The sequence below is a fragment of the Nelusetta ayraudi genome, unplaced genomic scaffold (genome assembly GCF_046127955.1).
Source record: "Nelusetta ayraudi isolate G7.1 ecotype Tasmania unplaced genomic scaffold, CSIRO-AGI_Nayr_v1 ptg000048l, whole genome shotgun sequence".
Taxonomy (NCBI): Eukaryota; Metazoa; Chordata; class Actinopteri; order Tetraodontiformes; family Monacanthidae; genus Nelusetta; species Nelusetta ayraudi.
In genome coordinates this window covers 5770728-5791270 of record NW_027466098.1, presented here as the reverse complement: position 1 = coordinate 5791270, position 20543 = coordinate 5770728, and the positions used below count along the sequence as shown (strand labels likewise).

The window sequence follows — 20543 nt, the reverse complement described above, 5'->3', positions numbered from 1 at the left end:
ACTAGGGTTTAGATTTTTAAAAAGAAAAAAAAAACACACAATGAATTAATTCATTGGCAGTCCGAAAAAGAATCTCAGGGACAGACATACACAAAACCATCAAGAGTTCTGAGAGTTGATAACTATTACTAGAACTCTTATATCAGTACATCTTGTAACATCCAGTAACATCTCTACAACAGATGTACTTGGTTGGGGTCTGAGTGCTTTCTCAGCAGGAAATCTGCATTTCACATCTCGGGTTCGCTCGGAGAGCGTTGCATGTAAGAAACCGACTGGAACATCTGAACTTGATGTTGTTGGGGAAAAAGATTCCTGGAAAGACCTTCAGACTGGGCAACAAATCAGTCACAAAAGTTTTTGGACTGAAGTCCAACAGGGTAAAAGGTCAAATCTGGAAAAAATGATTCAAAGGGTCTGAAGGCACAGCATGTCAGCTATCACAAAGCTTCCAGTCCAAACACAGGAAAAGTCTGTGGCTGCCCTGATAACGGACACAATGCCAAACATCTTCACTCGACCAAAAGCAGCTCCTAGAAGTTACCACCAATTCATGACACAAGCCACAATTTACCGATGGAAAAAATAGAGACGCTTGTCCAAGTGTCGCGTAAAAAATGAAGTCTTCTTACTCGCAGTACTGACGATCCGCGTTAGGTAGGACAACATGTCCTTCCAACCACCTATTTAACTAGCAAGGTATTTCTAATGAAAGGTCGTCGCCAGGGGAGCCTTGAGACCTCTGCAGACCACTACTGAAGACAAGCCGCACAGTCCGGCAGCTACGACCGCAACCTAAAGAAGGGAGCCGAGGAACACTTCATCCAGCGTGTGATCCGGGCTGGACGAAAGGAATCTAATAAAACATTCTGCTCCAAAAATAGTAAGCAGCGTCCCAAAATGTGGAGGGGGAGCAGGGGGTGGGGGTGGGGGGGTGAGGGGGGTTGATGTCTGGAGAGGACATTGCTGCCGACGCAAAAAAGCTTCTTAGTCATGGCCCCAAACACAGGCTTTATGTAAGGGCTGGTGCTCACAGAAATGTGCCTATGATTGTTGTTTGACTTTCATCAATTTGAAGAGATGTGATGCACAATATGTTTTTAAGGTGAAGTGAAAAAGAATGTGCATATTGTTGGGGAAAAAATCAATTGCTGAAGTTGAAAACAGCTGAGGAATATTCTGAAAAAAATGTCATTTCAGTTTCTTGATAACAATATGCAGTATTTTTGATACATAAAGACTACAGTTAAATGGCACTGGTGTTTGTAAGGTTAGTGGAACTTGAAGCTGCCTGTACATTTCTAGTACGCCCTTGTGCGAGTAATTAATTATGTGTATTTACTTCTCCCTGAATAAGAAACTTAGCCAAGAAACAGGTTTAATTTAAATGATTCTTAGTGATAAATTTAATAGGGAATCAAAAGTCAGTTTTCATTTTTTTTTATATAACTGCATCTCTTTAAATATTACCAGGGCCGTGTTGTGTTGTGCTGACGGGGGCCCTTTTGACACGTGTTAGGATTAGTTGCAGCCTTGACTCACCCTTCTGGTGTTGTCCAGGACTTTGGGGTCAGGCCTGCCGTAGTTGGGGGGGTTGGCGTGGGGGTCGTAGCCCAGTCTGGACAGCATGGGGGCGATGACGGCCATGTCCCTCACCACGTCGGCGGGGATCTTCCCCACCCACTTGGACAAGGCCTCCACATTGACGGGCTTGATGACCTGGTCTGTGGACCTCTCCACCCTGGGCAAACAGACGAAGGCAAGAATTTAAAATCTGCCGCATTCTGAGGTAGGAAGCTAGTTCAGGTGGGGGCGTCCACAAAAACGGGAAGATATCAGAGGGCAGGAGGCATTTGTTTTTGTTTTTTTGATGATTCAGTAACTCTCAGTACGTACGATATCTGCAATGCAATGCCATCTACGTAACTCACATCCAGGCTACACCATCTTCTGGTAAATGTTTTTTTAATGCCTGAGGTCAAGCATCCATCTATCTGTGTTCTGTCCAAGCCTATGCCTCAGTATGGCAAATCACTTCCCCGTAATCCATTTACTTTGCAATTGAATCTTTACACTGCGCGAGCATAGACTCCTGCATGATTAATAGAGCAAGCTATTTTTTTTTTTTTTTTTGCTTCATCTTTCATCTCATCAGAACGCCGTAGATGGTTTCTAGGAGATGGGCCGCGATCCGAGCATGCACTCTGCAAACAAATGGGTGGAGAATCACTTCGGGCGACTCCATCAAAACCAAGGAGGCTGCTGAGTGTTGACGTAAAGCATGAACTGATGGAGGCCAAGACTAAATGGAGCGAACGCACCTCTGCTTGATGTTTGATGCTGATAATATAGACGAAAGAGCGAAGCATCTATGCTACATGTCAACACATGGAAACAAACCACGTTTTTACTCTTGAAAATAAAAACATGTAAGAGTCCCAGTTTCTTCCGACAGATATCAGCTTTCTTACAGCTTTCTTTCTTTGGCAGGAGAAGGGGGTAAGTTTACTTTTGCTCCACAAGATTCCACTCTTTGGAAACAAGTGATTAACTGCCTTCAGGACCTTCGAGCCTTCAAAACACACAGTCAGTCCATATCTGGCCATGACTCGCAAAAATACCAAATCCCACCAAAAACTGAAATACAAATCCAAGAAAGAAAACAAAAGCAGTTGGGGGGGAAATAACCAATGGATTAACCTGTAGATAAGAACAAAAAAGTAATTTCTTTCTTTACTTTAATATTGATTAAAAATCCATATTCAATTATTGATTTATTTGGTTTGGTTATTGGTTTTGTTATTTATTGTTCAATCCTGACAGAAAAGGTAATTCCAAGATAATTCAAACAACAATTCAAAACAACCCCACCTGTCCCATTTCTCGGCATTAACCTAAAATAATTTTCCGCCCGCACGACAGACTTAAACCCACCCTTCTCAGCATCAAAAGTAACGTGACAGAAAACCTTTCTGTCCATCACATGACCACTTCCCTTCAGGCTGATGCCTCTAATGGCCTCCAGCTCGTCAATTATTCATCGGCGGGCCTGCTTTTACCCAAGGTGGTGTTCTGTATCACCAAAGGCAGATAAGAGTGAAGGGGATAGAGGTCCAAAATTGGGTGGGAGGGTCGGGGAGGCGGGCGGAAGGGCCCACTGTCCTGGGATAGGTAATGGAGCAAGACACTCAGCCGGGCAGGGTCTCCACTAAATCACGGCCGAGTAATTGATGTTAATGCCGAGACAAGGTCCGGCTCTGGGGGCCTGGTTGCCTCTTGATTGAGATTTTCATACAGATAGAGACCCTCGCGCTGTGGGATTTGCGGAGAGCAAAGAGCGCCGGCGGTTGTCGAGGGTTCGGGAGGCATCCCGCACCAGGTGTCATGGGGGTTGACTTTAATGCACTGTGGGCAGAGAACTTCAATGGAAGTGGGGCAAAACAATTAGGATGGTAAAATGCAGCCCCCCCCCCCCCCCCCCCCCAGCCCCAAAGGCAACTTGTGGCTGGACTCTGATGTTGTATCAAAAGCCATTTCTGGGAAAGGTATTATATTACCAAAGCCTTATTGTTGCTTTTTAGAAGAATAAATACATTGAAAAATGTAGGGGTACAAAACATACAAATGTTTTTAATCGCTACATGAGTTAGTTAGAAATGATTGATCATCGAGTGAGTTTTGCACTGTTGATACAATCATGCAAGCTAAAACAGTCTGTCCACGCACGTTCTCTGTTCAGCTCCGAGGGTTCTGGTTATGATCCACAAAAACATCAATATTTAATAGGAATCAATTTGTGGAGAGGTGTCATGTGCACCAAATGACCACAGACCCATATCTCAATCCCAAACAGCTCTTATCGTCCCCAGCCCGCATCCTCTAGCCAGCACTTGAAATGCATTTTGGTTCAAGATTTTTTTTTTTCCCCCGTCGCTGATTTTGGAAATAGAAGCACAACTGTGCAAATAAAACGGTTTACCAGACCGTGCGTTATTCACACAGGCCCCACAAGATTTCCCTATGTCTAGACACTATTGATGGGGAAAGAGTGCTATGAAAGACAAGGATCCTGTGTCCTTCTGAGAAGCTCTTACAAGCAAGTGACTTCAAGCTGGTGTTGTCGTAGCGTAGCGGAAGAGCACTTGAGAGTTGCCGTGGTCTCTCCGTTCAAAAATCACAGCACACCTGACAGCACCTTAAGATGAGCTCTTGAATGGTTCAGCTTCCTTTTGCACTATTGGCCTTTTGGCAATATGTTTGTGGCAAACACTCGACTGTGTTTCACTGGTCTCAGTCACTGACAAGCAATCAAAACCAGAGGTGGATTTGAAAATCACATCATCAACATCCTTATTTTTTACTTTTTGAAAAAGCATTTCACGTATAATACATATACATGTACACGTAAATAACAGCACATTTGAGATAAGAAGAGGCACTAAAAAACTAATGTTGAGCCCAGCTCAAGTTCGCAAACTGAATCACTTAAGTGTGTAACATTTGGAGATTTTGAGAAGAAACAGCAACATCAAATGGTTACATTTTAGATTGCAACACTCTTTCACTAGCCCTCCCTCTCCCGGGCTTGCCATTGAACTACAGTGGCCTTCGCACATAAACCTACTTATGTCCAGCTCTTTATTTATTTCAGAAGCATTCACCCTGGATATGAAACGTTCTGTTATATAAATAAGAACTGTTGTACGGGTAGGAAGACCAAATGACTTATTGTACAGTGAGTATACACTTTTATTAATATATTTATAGGCATTATATTGAGCTTTTAGCAATATAAAAATCATAAATCAAATTTTACACACTGGACCTCTGAATCACCAGCATATACCTGCTCAACCTCTGATACTGGGTCTTTGAAATAAGGACGAGCCACTTTGAATGATGTTAGCATGATAGGAAAGGCTTTTAGGTGCTGTTTTCACTTGAAGGGTTGAATGGCAAGCAGAGCTAGTAAGAGCTGTGGCTTATAAGAAAAAACAGATAAAAAAATAGGTCTACCCCTCAATCTGTCTTCATCCAACTAAAAACAACATTTCACTATGTGGTTGTCGTGTATCTGGTTTGTGTTTGTCAGCCTTTTGCATTTCTTTCCATGACTTCATCTAAACACTGACAATTCAAGCGATGGAATGAACCGATTGTGTGTTGACATTGAACAGATTGATGGCTTTTTCTATAGCCAAAGTTTATTCATACACTTTAGTTTACTTAATTTTGACTTCTGCATTCCAAATAATTGTTGTTGGTTGGCGTGTTGGCTTTGTACACAAACACTGATTGACTAGTAATTTTTTTAACAATTTTTTTTTTGTACAAATATCTTGGAATAAACAAATCCATAAGGGCCTAAAATTGGCATTGCCCTGAGCGTGAACAGCTTGATAGTACATAATGGTATTAAAAAATATTCAGATGGACTCAGTCGTATTTAGTCAAATGAAAATCGGCTGGTACAAAAAAGGTAGCACGATTTATATCTAAAAGGGAAAAAGCAATACAGGTGATTGTGATTTCAAACTTTGCACTGTAATCAATTGACAAATAGAGTCACTTCAGTATGCTTGGCTTGTTTGTAAAGCATCAGCTGTGCAGTGGACTTCAGAGTGTCGAGGGTTGCCCTTCAGCTTTGACAAGTAGGTTCAAGATCATGTGTCAGCAGATATCTGCGCCCATCAAGAGTCCTTCAGTCTCCCAGTGTTTTGAGCCGCTGAGTTCGGAAAAATAACATTCCTCCATTAGGACCAGTCGTGAGGGTTTCTCTGATGCTGCCACAGCGTTGCCAGGGCGAGCTACCAAAGCCAAATATCGCTGCTCGTTTTCAAGTCAGCAGGGAGAAAACGCAAAGTGACACAGCCTGGGATGACTTCTCATTGTTTTTGAACAATGTCAATGTTCCAAGGAGAGAAAAAACACTGAACAACACACAACATTTGACTTCAGTATCATTTTATATTTTTTAAAGTTTTTTTTTGTTTGTTTTTTTTTAAGCAAAGCTTTTTCATGTTGAATGACAGCAAGTGGAGCAACCCAAGAAGTTGCAACCACCCCAGTGTTCTATAAAAGTTTATGCAGGATGTGGTCGGGTCACAGGCCCAGGTCAGTGCCCGTGTAAAACACAGTGGCATGAAGTGGCAGCATAATAATGTGTTTCAAATCATGTTCCGCAGCTCTTACACGGCATGTAAGAGGCATGAAATGATGCTTAGGGCAGCTGCATTTAACAACCGTGTCTGTATTACTTACAGACTTTATTTTAAAAGAATATTGCAATTTGTGTGGCGCTTTACATACTGTTGCATGCAGTATGCCTTTCGTTAAGACATGAGTTTCCATGACACCAGTCCAGCACCGAAGGTCCTTTGGTGCTTGTCTTTTTCGGAAAAAAAAGTTGACAAAAAAAGTCAACTGTATTCTTGTTATAAATCGTTGACTATTTGTCTGCATCGACGGGCGGCTGTAAAATTCTGAACTGAAATGAACTGAATTCCCAACCGTGCCTCTAAATATTGCTTCTGCCTCAGCTTCCCCTCCACGTCCACCGGATCAAAGCCGTGGAATGCAGGATGAAAAAACACAAGGGAGATAAGAGAAATATGTTGCCAGACTTTTTCAATAAAAAAAAAGAAAACACAGCCTCGGGTGCATCTGGGGAAATGGCAAGTGAAGACGCAAGACAGACGAGCAGGAAGAAAACCCTCAGTAATAATAATCAGTCCAAAGTTCATCTCAAATCCAAGGCGGAGCCAAGCAAAATATGGCTTAAATGTCTCCAGAGGATATGAAGCGTGCTCTGGTGCTACGTGGCAGGAAGAGGGTGGTAGCAGAGTGTGGGGGTCGGGGCGGGGGGTGGGGGAGGGGGGGTAGAGGCAAGGAATGAGGTAGTACCCCAGGAGCATTTCCTCAATGACTTCCAGCCAAGCCCTCCGAAAACACTGAAACCAAGGCAACCACCACTTGGGCGAAAATGAGAAAACCTGCCTTCCACAACAGCGGCGCGGAAATCATCTCATGCACTCCCAGTGACTAATGAGCAGGCGGCTTGCTGTGCACGTCAGTGGGATGTTTGATTTCCAGATGAAATGTCCAAAAAGTTGGGAGGTTGTGTGAGAAGGTGGGCGGGGGAATTTTTCAAAGGCCAGAGGTGCGTGTTTGTTTTGAAAACCTAAAGGGACTTTAATAGATGGTAACACCAAGAAGCAGACTGCTTCCTGCCTGCTTGTCATTTTCCCTCAGAGGTTAGAAGGTGAGAGGAGAAGTCTGGAGCTAAGAAAGGGGTGGGGGTGAGCATCCTAGCGATTTCTCCTGCACAGAAAACGTGATGGATGTTGATCCCCTTCAGGGCGAAGATTACTTTGTAAAATGGGATGTTTTTTCTTTTTTTAGTTGGGTTCATGTGCAATTCATGACTTAGTAAATCTGCAAAATTTCCATTTCAAAAACAAATTAGACAAAATAAATTAAACTCTGCACAAATCCCTCTTTCATCGAGGTGGATAAATCAAAGCAGTGACGGCTTCCTCAAATGTGTAAAGTTTCAAGGCACCCCAGACTTCACAGCCGGAAATGAGTCACACCGTGACAGAGATGGAAGATGAGTCAGCATGTACCGACTGGTAGTAAATACAAGCAAATATACATACAAGCAGCCACTGACCCCGATTTTGCAAAGTAGTGCATTCGAAGCTAAAACAACAAGACACAGCAGGAGACAGCTGTGCAAAAGAGGCACTCTGGTCTTAAAAAGGGGTGAGTTTGGCCATGAGTTTTGCTATTGCTCTAAAATCAAAGAGCGTAATTAAAGGGCTCAGTGCAGATGCATTGACTCTCCCAAATCCACAAACCAAGGGGATCAAAACAGCAGTGACAATGCTTGGGGCAATGCTCTGTGGCTACAATTACAGAGCAAACAAGGAAACTTGGCCCAAATAATCTGGGAGCCACTATAATTAAACAGAAGGTCTGATGACTCACCGCCTTTTCTCCTGAAGGCCTCGTTTGCACCCTGGCTGCTCTGATATCCCTTTTTGCACGATTACAAAGTGAGACGAAACTTGCAGGGCTCATTTTCCATGACTTTTCCATGACCTTTGCATGGGATTTCCGTGACCATAACCCCACCAATTATTATGTACAGCTAATACAGAGTTTTCGTACTTTAAAGACATGTGAACCCTTTGCCAATTACTTTTTGGTACAATAACTGCTTAAAATATTAAGGTAAATGCAGAAGAAATTTGTAGGTGATCAATTACACAAAACTGTACAGTATTGCACTGTGCTATACCGTAACTCCGGAGGCTCGTTGGGGCACCGCAGACAATCTGCTGACCTGCTCTCTCCATCCCTCTCTGTCTTCGGCAGCTCTCATTGCCTCATTGAGCTTCAAGTGAGTCCATTCTCCAATGTCGTCTCTCCCAATTTTTCTTTTGTCTCCCTCGTCTCCTGCCACCTTGTACGGTGCCTTGTCGGATGGTCTTTGCAAAGGCCAGAGGATCTGGTGATATGGCCGTACCACCTAAGTTTCCTCTCTATGACAGTGGTGAGCAGGTCATCATGTGGGCTGATGGCTTGAATGGTCTTCTGCCAGACTTCCTCATAAGTGACATGTTGGGTGTAGGAGATACCCATGACTCTTCTGTAGCATTTCATCTCCATGCTCTGTTCTCTCCTCTGCAGCTCTGCTGTAGGTGTCCAAGTTTCACCAGCATAAAGGAAGGGACACCACCTGTCAAGCCTTTCCACTAGGCTGGCAACTTCTTTTTCTTCTCCAGCTAGCCCCACTATGTCATCCGCAAAACGGAGGTTGGTGATTGGTCAGTTCCCTAATGGTCTACCAGGCCATCCATCATGATGCGCTCCAGAAAGATGTTTAAGTGAAAAGGAGAGAGAAGGCATCCTTGGTGCACTCCAATTGTTGTCTGGAACAAGTCTCTGACCGCTCCGTTGAATAGAAGGTTTGTTGTAGAGTTGCTGGAAGTTTGGGGCTGATGTTGTATTTCCTCATGGTCGCCCACAGTGCAGCATGCCATACCCGGTCAAAAGCTTTCTTGAAGTCCAAGAACACGTGGTTGAGGTTCTGTTGATTCTGCAGGTATTTCTCACAGGTAATCGTCAGGTTGAATATGTGTTCTGTGGTGCTGCGCCCTGCCCTGAATCCAGTCTGTTATTCAGTTATGGAGCTACACCAAACTAGGGGTGCAGCGGTTAACGTCGCGGTTAATTTAACCGAGACGTTCATCAAAACCGGTTATTTCCGCTCACAACAGTCGGGGAGCCGGGACGTTCCCTTTGTCTCTTTCTCGCTTTGATTCCGCACGGCCCATTTAGCGGGCGTACCACAACACACACACGTTTCTTGTAGTGGTGGGAGCTCAGCTAGCTAAACATGGTGGCTACGTTAGAATAGAGCTAATGGCAGACGTTGCAGAGCAGGCAGATAGACCGAACGAAAACGACTTCTTTCCACCAAAAAAAAAACAAAAAAACGTCTGCGGTCGGCAGTGTGGGAGCATTTTGGCTACAAGAAGGACATTAATGTTTTGCTGTTCTAAAGGGAAATCCCACCATACAGTCAGACTTGGTTTATTCTGTCCGGCCCGCGTGAAGGCAGTCATAAACCCCCCCCCCCAAAACGAAACTTGGGCAGCACGTAACTTTGCCGACACGTTAGCGTAGCGCGACAGCGCAATTTCCAACCAGCAACGCCCCCCAACGAACCATGGCCCGCCGACACGATGCAGTTCCATCATGAGGCCCATTGCAAATAAAGTTTGGCGACACCCGTGTGATGTCTATAATAATAATCGTAAAACCGTAAAATCTCGTTTTTTTTCTCAGACTATAATTGTACACCAAAATATGAAACCGTTGCACCCCTACACCAAAACTACACAGGTGGAGTTAGTCGGCGAGGCTTATTCCGTTCACGGAGGCCTAGCATTGATGGAGACACGAGACGTAGCGGCGATGCATAGCCTACGTTACGGTAGAACAGCAAATAAATCCTGCTAGATCATCAGGCACACGGTCAAATTTCCCAACTTTTCCAAAACTTTCTGTGATTTTATAAAATGCCAGGTATTTTCATGCCTGGGAAATGGCAGTTGCAAATTACATGACTACCCCAGGTTTTAAAAGATTGACAGATGACCTGAGATGAGTTTGAAAAAAAAACAAAAAACAAACACGTCAAAGAAGACACTACTTACTTTGAGAGGGAAACTCCTCCGGCCTTCCCGATGAGCTCCTCGTGGTGGAGCACGGCATCATTCCACGGAATGTCAAGGAATTTCAACAGCGTCCTCATCCACTTCTCGGGATGAAGGACCAGCTGCTCATAGTGCACCGGCAGGCACTTGTCGGTCACCTCCAGGCACTGATTGTACATGGTCTCGATGGCGCGGTTCCACTTGGTCAGGCAGTCCCGATAGCTGCCCAGATCAAAGCCGGCGATAGTCACCTTGCGTGAGATCATGGAGTGGACCGAGGCGCGGCCGTCACGCACCATGAGCACAAACTTGGCACGGGGGAAGATCTTGGCCAGGTAGGAGAGCGACTTGAGCGCAAAGGGGTCCTTGTTGCACAGGAAGTTGGCCGGCTCGCCGTGCTTGACGATGACCTCTAGCAGGAAAGCCTGCATGGCAGCGTCCAGCACCTCGTCCGTCACGCCGGCCTCGTCCAGCCGCATCTTCTCGCGGCCCGAGCGGCTCCACATCTGCTTCATGGCCAGGATACGCGGGATGACCCGCGTCTCCTCGCCGCAGCGCACCTCCGGGTGGGCGTCCAGCATGGCCCGCATCAGCGTGGTGCCGCTTCGGGGCACGCCGCCGATGAAGACGAGTGGCATGTCCTTGCTGTAGACGAAGGGCGTGCTGAGGTTCCGGCCCGTCCGCAAGGCGGTCCGCATGCTGCCCCCCAGCGCCGACAATGGCAGGATGCCGCCCGGCTGGCTCCGCTCCTCCCCGCGGTGGTGGCACTCCATGGCGTGGCGGCCCAGGTAGAAGACGGTCACCGAGCTGATGACCAGGCAGGCCACCAGCAGGTTCTGCTTCAGCTTGCCGATCATAGTCCAACGGTCACCGACAGGCGGGCGTCACTGTGGCCGCAGTGGTGGTTTGAGGGGGAGCGGGGTTGGGGAAGTGAAGATGCTGAAGGGTGGCCGAGATTCCAGCCCCTTTATGGTTCTCTGCGGGGAACCGGGCATGGGTCGAGCTCCCGTGTGCACAGCAGGTGTCCGGTCCCGAGCTCCATTAGGCCTGGGTGGGACACAAAGACAGGAGAGGGCGCAATCAGTGATGGAGACTCAAAAACAAAATGGTAATAATCAAATCAAAAAGGTACTATTTTACACACTGGACCTTTAACATATTCATTGCACAGCAATACGCAACATAAACTTTCCCTTTCAATGTGTATTCATACTACATACAGCAACAACACATAATCACACAGAGAAAGACGGAGGGAGTGAGAGATCCTGAACACCAAAGTTGGGTAATGTTGCTTTTCCTCTGCTACTGGGAACTAAAAGCTGCAGGCTTAGAACGGCTTATTTGGGGGTGGGGGTTTCTGGCCGCCTGCCCTGCAGCCAGAGTCAGCTTCCAGAACAAATGGCTGAGGTGCGAGAGGAGGGGGTTCCGACAACGGCAAGTCTGAGCAAGCTACTGCTGCACGGGCCTGTCGTTACACTTACAGGTCTTGTGGAACTTTCTTTCAACAGTAACCCAGGAAGAGAACGGCAGTAAAATGGCAAATCGACCACTTTTTTTTTTTTTTTACCTTTTGACCTTTGCAATGCACCGAGGCTGCAGTAACACTGATAAAAATTTATCTTAGCTGCACATGGTGCAAGTCATAAACTGGTCTCTGGCCACTCAATTCTTTTTCAAATGAGAAATTTAGAATTATTGCACCCCACTGCTTACGCAGAAGTTAAATCTTTGTAATAAATTAAACAAATCAGTAAAAAAAATATATATAAAAAATAAAACACAGACTTTACAAGCAAAGATGGAAGATGGAAAAGGGAACAGCATTCATGTTGAAAGCAAAAGTTAAGATTAACAAAACAAGTTAATGATCTGCAAGGTTAGTTGGGTTTCATTTCGTTTTAGGTTTCTCTCACCTAAAAATACAGGCTTGGATGTTGGGTGCACTCAACCATAGATCGGCTTGGTCTCTGAACTGTAGATAGACGCTCTAACTTTGTCTACAAGTTGACACAATATGCAAACGTTCAGTTTGTTAGTTTGGACCATCTTACTGCTGGACTTCCAAAGCAAACCCAACTCAACAGGGTGCAACCTCTTGACATGCACAGCGCGACGAGTCCAACAATAATTTGCCAGCAAATCACATCACCTGCATCCGTGTACCCAAGTAGCATTGAACATGCCTAGAAAACTATTTTGCACAATTATGTATTTCATGTGGTGGTCGGCCCTTGAGTAACTGAGATATAGTACGATCACCTGAGTCCAATAAAGCGGTTAACCTATTTCCATTCCACAGCCTTGCCTTGTGTTTTATTATATGCCAAAAGTAAGTGATAAAGCACCACGTGCTTACCTCTTTGTCTGTTTACCGACTTATCAAACCGCTGAGTCAACACGACTGTAACATTCTTTGTGCTTTCACAATATGAACTATCACTACACTGGTCAGGGCTAACAACGATAACCAACATGTGCCTCTGTCATCGCCACATTGTGAGTTTAAAATCTGCCCCAAATTCCACAATTGTACCAACCCATTTGAACTTGCCACAAAATTTGAATGAAGTGTTTCTGTGGAGATCATGTAACCGAGTCATGCAGGTCATTTGTAACACCCATCGCTCGCCACATTGTCGGATCCAACGTACTGCCTTCAGGTGATCGATTCAGTGAGCAAATCGTTTTATTGTCGTAAATTCGAGTCGTTCGGTACTTGGAAAAGAACTGCCCATCCCATCACGAGTCCACGCATTCTAATAGGGTGATGAGTGTGATGCTTTACAGGGTCTGGCAGTGTTCAGAGCCAGCAGGGCCTGTGACATCAGAATGTGACAGGGTGCTGTTCATCAGAGCAGGGCAATGAACCAAATGCAGCTGACCTTCTTTCCTGTCAGAAATCTGGTTGAGTCGCAGTGGCCCGGGTACGACTCCACCGGATGACGCATGCCACGGTCCTCTTTATTTGTTCCAGCTCATCAGGTTTTGATTTTGCAACCGTTTTGGCTTCCATGTGCCACTGGGTGCTCTGGTGTGCGTCTGACATTTAAAGAGACCATTAAGTCTGCACAAGCTTCTGTGTTTAGATGTGCCTTGTCACCAGTGTGTATTTCAAGGGTCGGTGAAGAAACCGACCAATCTCAAAAACCAGAAAACCAAACCATAAGAGCATCAGCGGCAAGAAAAAGGAGCCTACACAACTCGTGAAGTTCCTCGTTTTCTAGACACGGGTCCTTCATCTGTACTATGATCACCTAGTTGGCCAACTGGATTTCATTACATAATGATAACGTAAGAACATAGAACTGGAATTTTAGCTCATGCTATTTTCCCCTAACTCTCATAGTCTGAGAAGTTTACTGACGAAAAATCGCTAAACACAACGCAATCATTACGTTTTTTTTCTTTTTACAATTTCTTACTTTTTGATTAACAATCATTTTTCCTTCTTACCATTATATGCAACTTGACACACTGGGCCCATCAGCGTCATTAAATGTGTGGCATATTTAAATGAGCGCAGCCAGGTTGGGGCAGGGCAGGGGAGTGTGATGCACCACTCTACCATCTGTTACTCCTCTAACGCTACGTTGCCAGCATTTTCTCAGTGCGACCAAGGGGTCGTTGCTGCTCCTATGCAAACACGCCCCCCGCCGACTGTTAAAAGGTGACCAAACAAGTGAGCAGTATTCCGCGACACGGCATTACAGCTAATTCCTCGCATTAGCCTCCTCGTGAGTGCCGCTTCCTGTTGAACCAAGCTTCGAACGCGAGGCTCGAAGAATTCTACAAACGTTTTCCTGTCGTCAGGCTTTGTCTTCGCTCTCGGCCCACCCACACCATTTCACATCTCTGCGTCTTCTCCTTGGTGATTCGGTGTCACGGGGAGGGGGGACGGTCACAACCTTAGGCATGCTGCCGACACCGGGTTTATTAGCAGAGGAACAACAGAGGCCTCTTTTCTTTTCTGTAAGACTGCTACTAGTTCAAGAAAGTCAACTTCTAAAACTTTCAGTCTCCATACATACATATGTATGCATACATTTATACACATATAAATATATATGTATATGTATTCATATATTTGCACAGACACACAAATATGCGCATATGCATTTTTATACATATATATTTATTAATTTATATAAACATACGCATGCACACAGACACTCATTAACTGTTAAGAAAGAAATGATGGAGAAAGATGGAGGTGTTCTGTGGCTCATCATCTTTAACATTTAAAGACAATTCAGTCAGGCAGGAAACAAAGCAGGAAACTGGAGAAAGGTGACAACCGCATGGTAAAAGGTTAAAAAAAAATATCAAGGGTTGCACTACTTGGTGAGCAAGTCTAGAGAGAAGGACATGGCTCAATGACAAAGGAGCCATTGTATTTGTTTGTTTGTTTTTTTGTAGTGATTCAACTGTCCATAGAAAAATGATGGACAAGAGTGTCCAGACGTGGGCCGCGGTCTCTGCCTTGCATCTTGGGTGCTTCACCGGCAAACAGTCTGCGGTCGAGGTTGGCGGCAGTGTAGTGTTACAACTTACACCGGGGCTGAAACGTGTTTGTGTTAAATTAATTGAGGCTCTTCTCTCCTGTTACCGATATGGTCTCCTCCTCACAGGAGATCCTTCCATTGATCTGTTAGGGGAAGCAGAGGAGGCTGAGGCTGCTCTCTGCGGGGCGACGGTGAAACCAAACCACATCAACACTTAATAACCGGGGCCACCCAGAGACGCCCGCACAACTGATGAGCTGGAAAAGACTGCGGGAAACTATTTCAAAAAATTACAATGTAATCTGTATCTGTCTGTGAGGTCAAAGGTTTGTTTGATTGTTCTCTGTAACGGTTACATTGTGCCACGAAAGCTCAGATCTAAAAAAAAATATTTTTTGAAGAATTAACTTGGCCCTCTTGAATCTCAAACTAAATGTCATGATTTGGCACATTCCTGGAAAATCAATCAGCGGGGCAGCGGCCTCGTCAACAACCTCTGGCCCTCAGTCCGGCTTGTAAATCATGCGGTTCAAGAAGGTAAACCCAGCCTGGCCAGCGAGCAGAATGCTCTGCCTCCGAGCCACACACTTGTTTACGTTTGTATCATCATGCACAAGTTAATCCTGTTGTGCGTCTTCCTGGTCATGGCACACGCTCAACTCACACTCAACAGCAGTATCTGCAGGGACAACAAGCAAAAAGGAACAGCGCGTGAGCGCAATCTCGCTCTTCCCTTGTCCACAGTTATATTTGCATAAACCTTATGTCTGCGATGTGCTCTTGAGAGATTTCATTCGCACGGAAACGCATCAAAAGTTTATGACCTGCATCGGCCTGGACTGTGTGCCCAGGGTGGGTGGTGTGCAATTAACGCTGAGAACATGTGACGTTTCGCAGGATGGGTGGGGGTGGGGAGGGGTTGGTTGGGGGGTGGGGGGGAACCCCTGGCAAAACTGATTTTCTCTTATGTTAATCTTAATACAGGGCCGACAGCGACACAAATGTATTAATTCAAAATGCACCGGACATAACCCCATTTTTCTCTCGTCGGTGAAATAATGAGGCTGAAAATGGTACAAGGCGAGGCTCGACACTCCCAGTACTGTGCCGGCTACCGCTTTGCAGACAGCTTTCGATCACAACAGCATAGTGGAAAATGTAGCTAATTACACAGTAGCCTGCATAAAGCCCAATTCATATAATGTTTTATATGAATCTATGCCATCATAAAAACTGTCATTTTAAATTAGAAGTAGCATTTTTTTGTTGTTTTTTTTGGTGGTCCTTCCGTTCAGTTGAGCAAAAACACAACCACCTTCAGGAGGAGGCAGATGACTTCAGTCTCTCCCATCCTAAATTGAGAAACCGAAGAATAAAAGAAACTTTGACATTTTAACAATGCGCCGACTACGCAGCAGAGCACATGCTCTGGAGCAGTGAACACACATTTATACTGTGTGTATGATACACACTTGATACACAAACCGAGCTCTGGGTTGTATTTTTTGTCTGTAATGTCATAATTTGTTTGGCCTCTGTATTTTACAGTATCTGTCAGTTCCACTTGCAATTATGTGTCATACCCAAGTTTACTTTGTTCAATTAAATTTACCCAGTTTGGACTGTCCCAATTTGTTAATGCATTGATTTACATTTATGCTGATACGTTAATAAATGGACCAGATGTCGTGCTTCAAGGCTCAAGTAAAAGGTTTGCCAGTTATATGCAACTGAAACAAGAATAAAATATTTCCACAGCCTTTTAGTCAAAGCAGCAACAGTGCTCGAATGACATTTGACAGAAGGATTTAACACCTTGGGCTCAGGAAGCGACGCATCTCTCACACCACCGCGTCACGACTATTTCTGACTTCCTGTAAGAAAGCGGCAGGTTCAAAAACGCAATTCTAACTGACTGAACACTTTGAAATGATGTTAAAGAAACATACATGTATACCAGAGTCAACAACACCTTCGTGTGAATCATCGGGAAAATGCTTGAGTCCACCTTGATCTTTACCATCTACACTTAACAATGCTGCAACAAAAATTGTTATTTGTTTTTTTCCTTTGAGAGAAAGATTCTCGAGTCTTTATGATTCATGGTTTGTCATATGTTGAAGGGACTCTTGAACCAGTATTCAATTACAACCAAACGTTCCAACTCCAGCCACATTCCTCTTCACCAGTTCCTCTTGCACACAAGTCAGCGTTCACAGTCTTACGCTAGAATAATATGCGCTAATAGCAGCTGATGTATTGTGCTAGCTGTAATGGGCGCTGTCTTTTTGATGTAAACATACTGTCTAATGCATCTGCCACAGACAGCCAGCGGTTTCCACAGCAGGGTGTGCACGGACGTTAATAACAATTCTACTCATACATAACAGAAGGCAGTGTATTAAAGTGAGCCGTCACTTCACAGGCTCAGTGGCCTTGCGGTGGACTGACTGGCCTGAGACTGACAGGTCCCGGGTTCGGGGGTAGTGGTGGGAGGTTCCTGCACTGCTGCTTCTGCTCACTGCTCTCTCAGACGCGGAGAGATTTTGCATCCTTCTGGACGCGACGATCAGCGGGACCTCAACTTGAGACACTCCTTCATTTCGCACGATCCCCAGAAGCTCGCCGCGAGGCCGGGACCAAAGAAAAGCAATCTCACGGCACACTGAGGCAGCGCTGGATGACTGCACGATGCCTTCAGCGGCACAATCAATTTCGATCTGCCCGCTGAAAGGAACGCATCGCTCTGGTAAATCAGCCACACCTTGGCAGACGACCAAGCAGATGTACACACCAGCGCCACAAAGCAGGGGTTGTAAACAGTGAATGACACGTCGCTAATCAGCAAAGTGACTGGCTGAGAAATGCGAGGGAGTAAATCTGCCAGTCAGTCAGCGTGCGTATTGCGTCTGTGTTGTGATTTGTGGGAGAGGGGGCGGGGGGGCTAGTATGAATTCAGATATTCAAATGGGAAGTCAGCGAGACTCTATCTCCGAGTGTAGGAGTGTTCCTCTGGTGGCCGTGCTAAATGGTTGAAGGCAGCAGCCAGCTTTTCTCCTGAGCACGGAATGTGAAAGTGCTCTCTGTTCAACGGGACTATGTTCATGTCTTAACACAACTTCACACACTGGAGGCAGTCAGGACCGGACCCCCTTCAATGTGCTGCTGATCCGGGTGCTAACAATTCAAACGGGCACTAAAAAACACCACGTGGTGAAGCAATGTGGACTTTGTTCCAAGACCCTAAGAAGTTTAGCAAGCGGGCTGTTCCACCGCCAACCCGAATACCTGCTGTCTGCCACAGGAACCAAAACGCAGCATTACTATTAGTTTTCATGGTATCAGGATACACGACATAATGTCCTATTTGCTAGAAGTAGTGTTAGAAGTAGTAGTTAGAGTATCCATCCATCTTCTATACCCACTTATTCCTATTCAGGGTCACGGGGGTCTGCTGGAGCCTATCCCAGCTGTCTTAGGGCAAAGGCAGGGTGACACCCTGGACAAGTCGCCAGTTCATCGGAGGGCCACATAGACACAGACAACCATTCACACTCACATGCACACCTACGGACAATTTAGAGTGTTCAATTGACCTCACATGCATGTTTTTGGAGTGTGGGAGGAAGCCGGAGAACCCGGAGAGAACCCACGCAGACACAGGGAGAACATGCAAACTCCACACAGAAAGGTCCCAGGTCCGGGCTAGTTAAAGTATGTGTATTGTTATCAAGTTGAGTTGTATATTTCTGGACCTGATGATGGCAAAAGCAGTCACACTGCAGTCACCTGCTTCAGCTCTAGTCTTAATATACATATCTAGGTACTACCCAGAAAATTTGAATATCCTGAATAGGTTGTTGTATTTCTGCAATTCAACTTAAAAGGTGAATTTGACATATTATATAAAGGAATAATATGCAAATCAATATATTTCAAGTTTTTATTTCTTTGGATTTTGCTGATCAGGTCTTGCAGCTTAAAAAAAAACCCTAAAATTTTATAATAATTTTCTGAGTTTGTGGGTTTGTGGTTTTAATAAGCTGAAAATCTTAATCAGCAAAGTTACAACAAGGAACTGCTTGAGATGTCAATTTGCGTGGAATGGCTCAATAAAATTTGTTGCTTTCATCTTTTATGTTAAATTGAAGATAACGACACTGAGCAAGGAGTGAATTTCGATCCAATTTCACAATACATACTGAACAAAGATAAATCTTTTGACAGCAGGATGGATGCTTGTCTTATGTTATGTTATGGCTTGGAATTATTCACCATGGAGCCTCTCGACAGCCAGGGCTGAAGATAAGCCAACTACAGCAAATAAAATACAACATTGATAGCACATCTAGCACTTTTGTTACAGTTTGCGGCGGTTAGCCATGTGTGCAAACACGTCTCCCTCAGCTCTCACCTCAGTACTCCTATGTGCCTTCTTCCTTCCGCACAAACCCTCCAGCGTTCACTAATATTTTAAACAACAAGCACACAAAGAAACATTCTCAAATCGGTAGTCAGACCGAGGCGTGGGCAGTCGCCGCACCTTCGACACGTCAAGCTGCAAGCTGCAATGTTTCGTGATTTTAATTCTGCTCCACTGTTTGCAGGATTAGCCGAGTTTGCGCTCCAGCTCCAGTTTAAACCAACCCTCTTCAAAAAAAAAAAAAAAAGAAAGAAAAATAATGGTGACACCACAAAACGACTCAGTCGTTATGTCAGCTGTAATATAAGTGGACTCAGACAGCTAGATAAGCACGAGCGAAGGCTCTGCCCCCTGCCGCCACCACCACCACCACCACCACCACCACCAGACAACAAACTGTGATCCATCAATCACGGGGCCTCGCAAGCCAGTGCACGCCGCGCATGAGATCGACCGACGTCTCCTTGCCCCCAGCAGCTCTATTCTGGGAGGTCTGAGGGTAGCACGGCCCCGTCAACGCCACAGCCTTATAGCAGCGACGGCTCTTGGAAGGCGGGGGGGTGGGGGGGTCGGGGGGGACTTTTATAAATACGGGCGGCGGCGCTCTACGGCTTGAGCCCCTGGCTGTGCTCGCCGGTCACCGCAGCTGTTTGACTGAATGCGTTACTTGTGGATGCAGCAGTGGGTGTTCTCAAGGAAATTAAAGTAGAGCCCCGAACCGAGGAATCCAGCTGTGCAGCTGTGGGGGCCGGCCGGCCGGCCACTCCTCCGTTGAACTCCACTGGACTCCGCCTCACCGGGGCCACCTGCAGGCCACAGGTCTCTTCCCACTGCTCGTTTATGCTCCCATCGCTGGAAAATTGTTGTGGTTTTTTTTTTTTTTTTTTTTGGACCGTTTGAGGCAAAGCAGCGCATGTCCACATATGTGAGGAGATTTACAATGAGAGACAGAGGAGGGGTTAGCACCTTTCTGTGAAAACCACTACTGCTAAAAATGTAAACGTGAACGGTGAAGAGCTAAATTTATTAGGGCGAGTGCAGTCGCTTAAGATTACACGTGTTTTCTCCATATGTGAAGTAGGAAAATACAGCCAGCCGCATTCTTTTGCGTGCGCTTCAGCCAGCGTGATCAACCGAGGCGTGATCCGCTTTTTCCTTCGCTCTTGCCTTCCTGCAGAGTTGCAGTTTCGCAACCTCCCACCAAACCCTCGGAGACAACAACAACAATAATAATAATAATAATAATAATAATAATAATGAGCGGTTCCGCTGAAACGTCGCGAGTTTGCGTCAACATAGAAAACGACGGTCACGTTTGTCGCAAGTGCTTCTCGCTGCGAGTTATCGATTGAAATGAGACGCAAACTTCAGGTTTTTGGTGGTGCGTTC

The 20543-nt window shown here is 45.4% G+C and overlaps 1 protein-coding gene across 4 annotated transcripts in view; it reads right to left on the bottom strand.

The window, feature by feature from the left end:
* tpst1 (tyrosylprotein sulfotransferase 1) overlaps window positions 1–20543 on the bottom strand; it is a 31998-nt gene that overhangs the window by 10652 nt on the left and 803 nt on the right. For all 4 annotated transcript variants that reach the window (XM_076035884.1, XM_076035885.1, XM_076035886.1 and 1 more), the window contains exons 2-3: window positions 10227–11273; window positions 1543–1741 (exon numbers count right to left, since the gene is read on the bottom strand). In XM_076035884.1, the coding sequence (XP_075891999.1) occupies window positions 1543–1741; window positions 10227–11083 (1056 nt within the window). In that variant the 5' untranslated portion in view covers window positions 11084–11273. The remainder of the gene's footprint in view (window positions 1–1542; window positions 1742–10226; window positions 11274–20543) is intronic.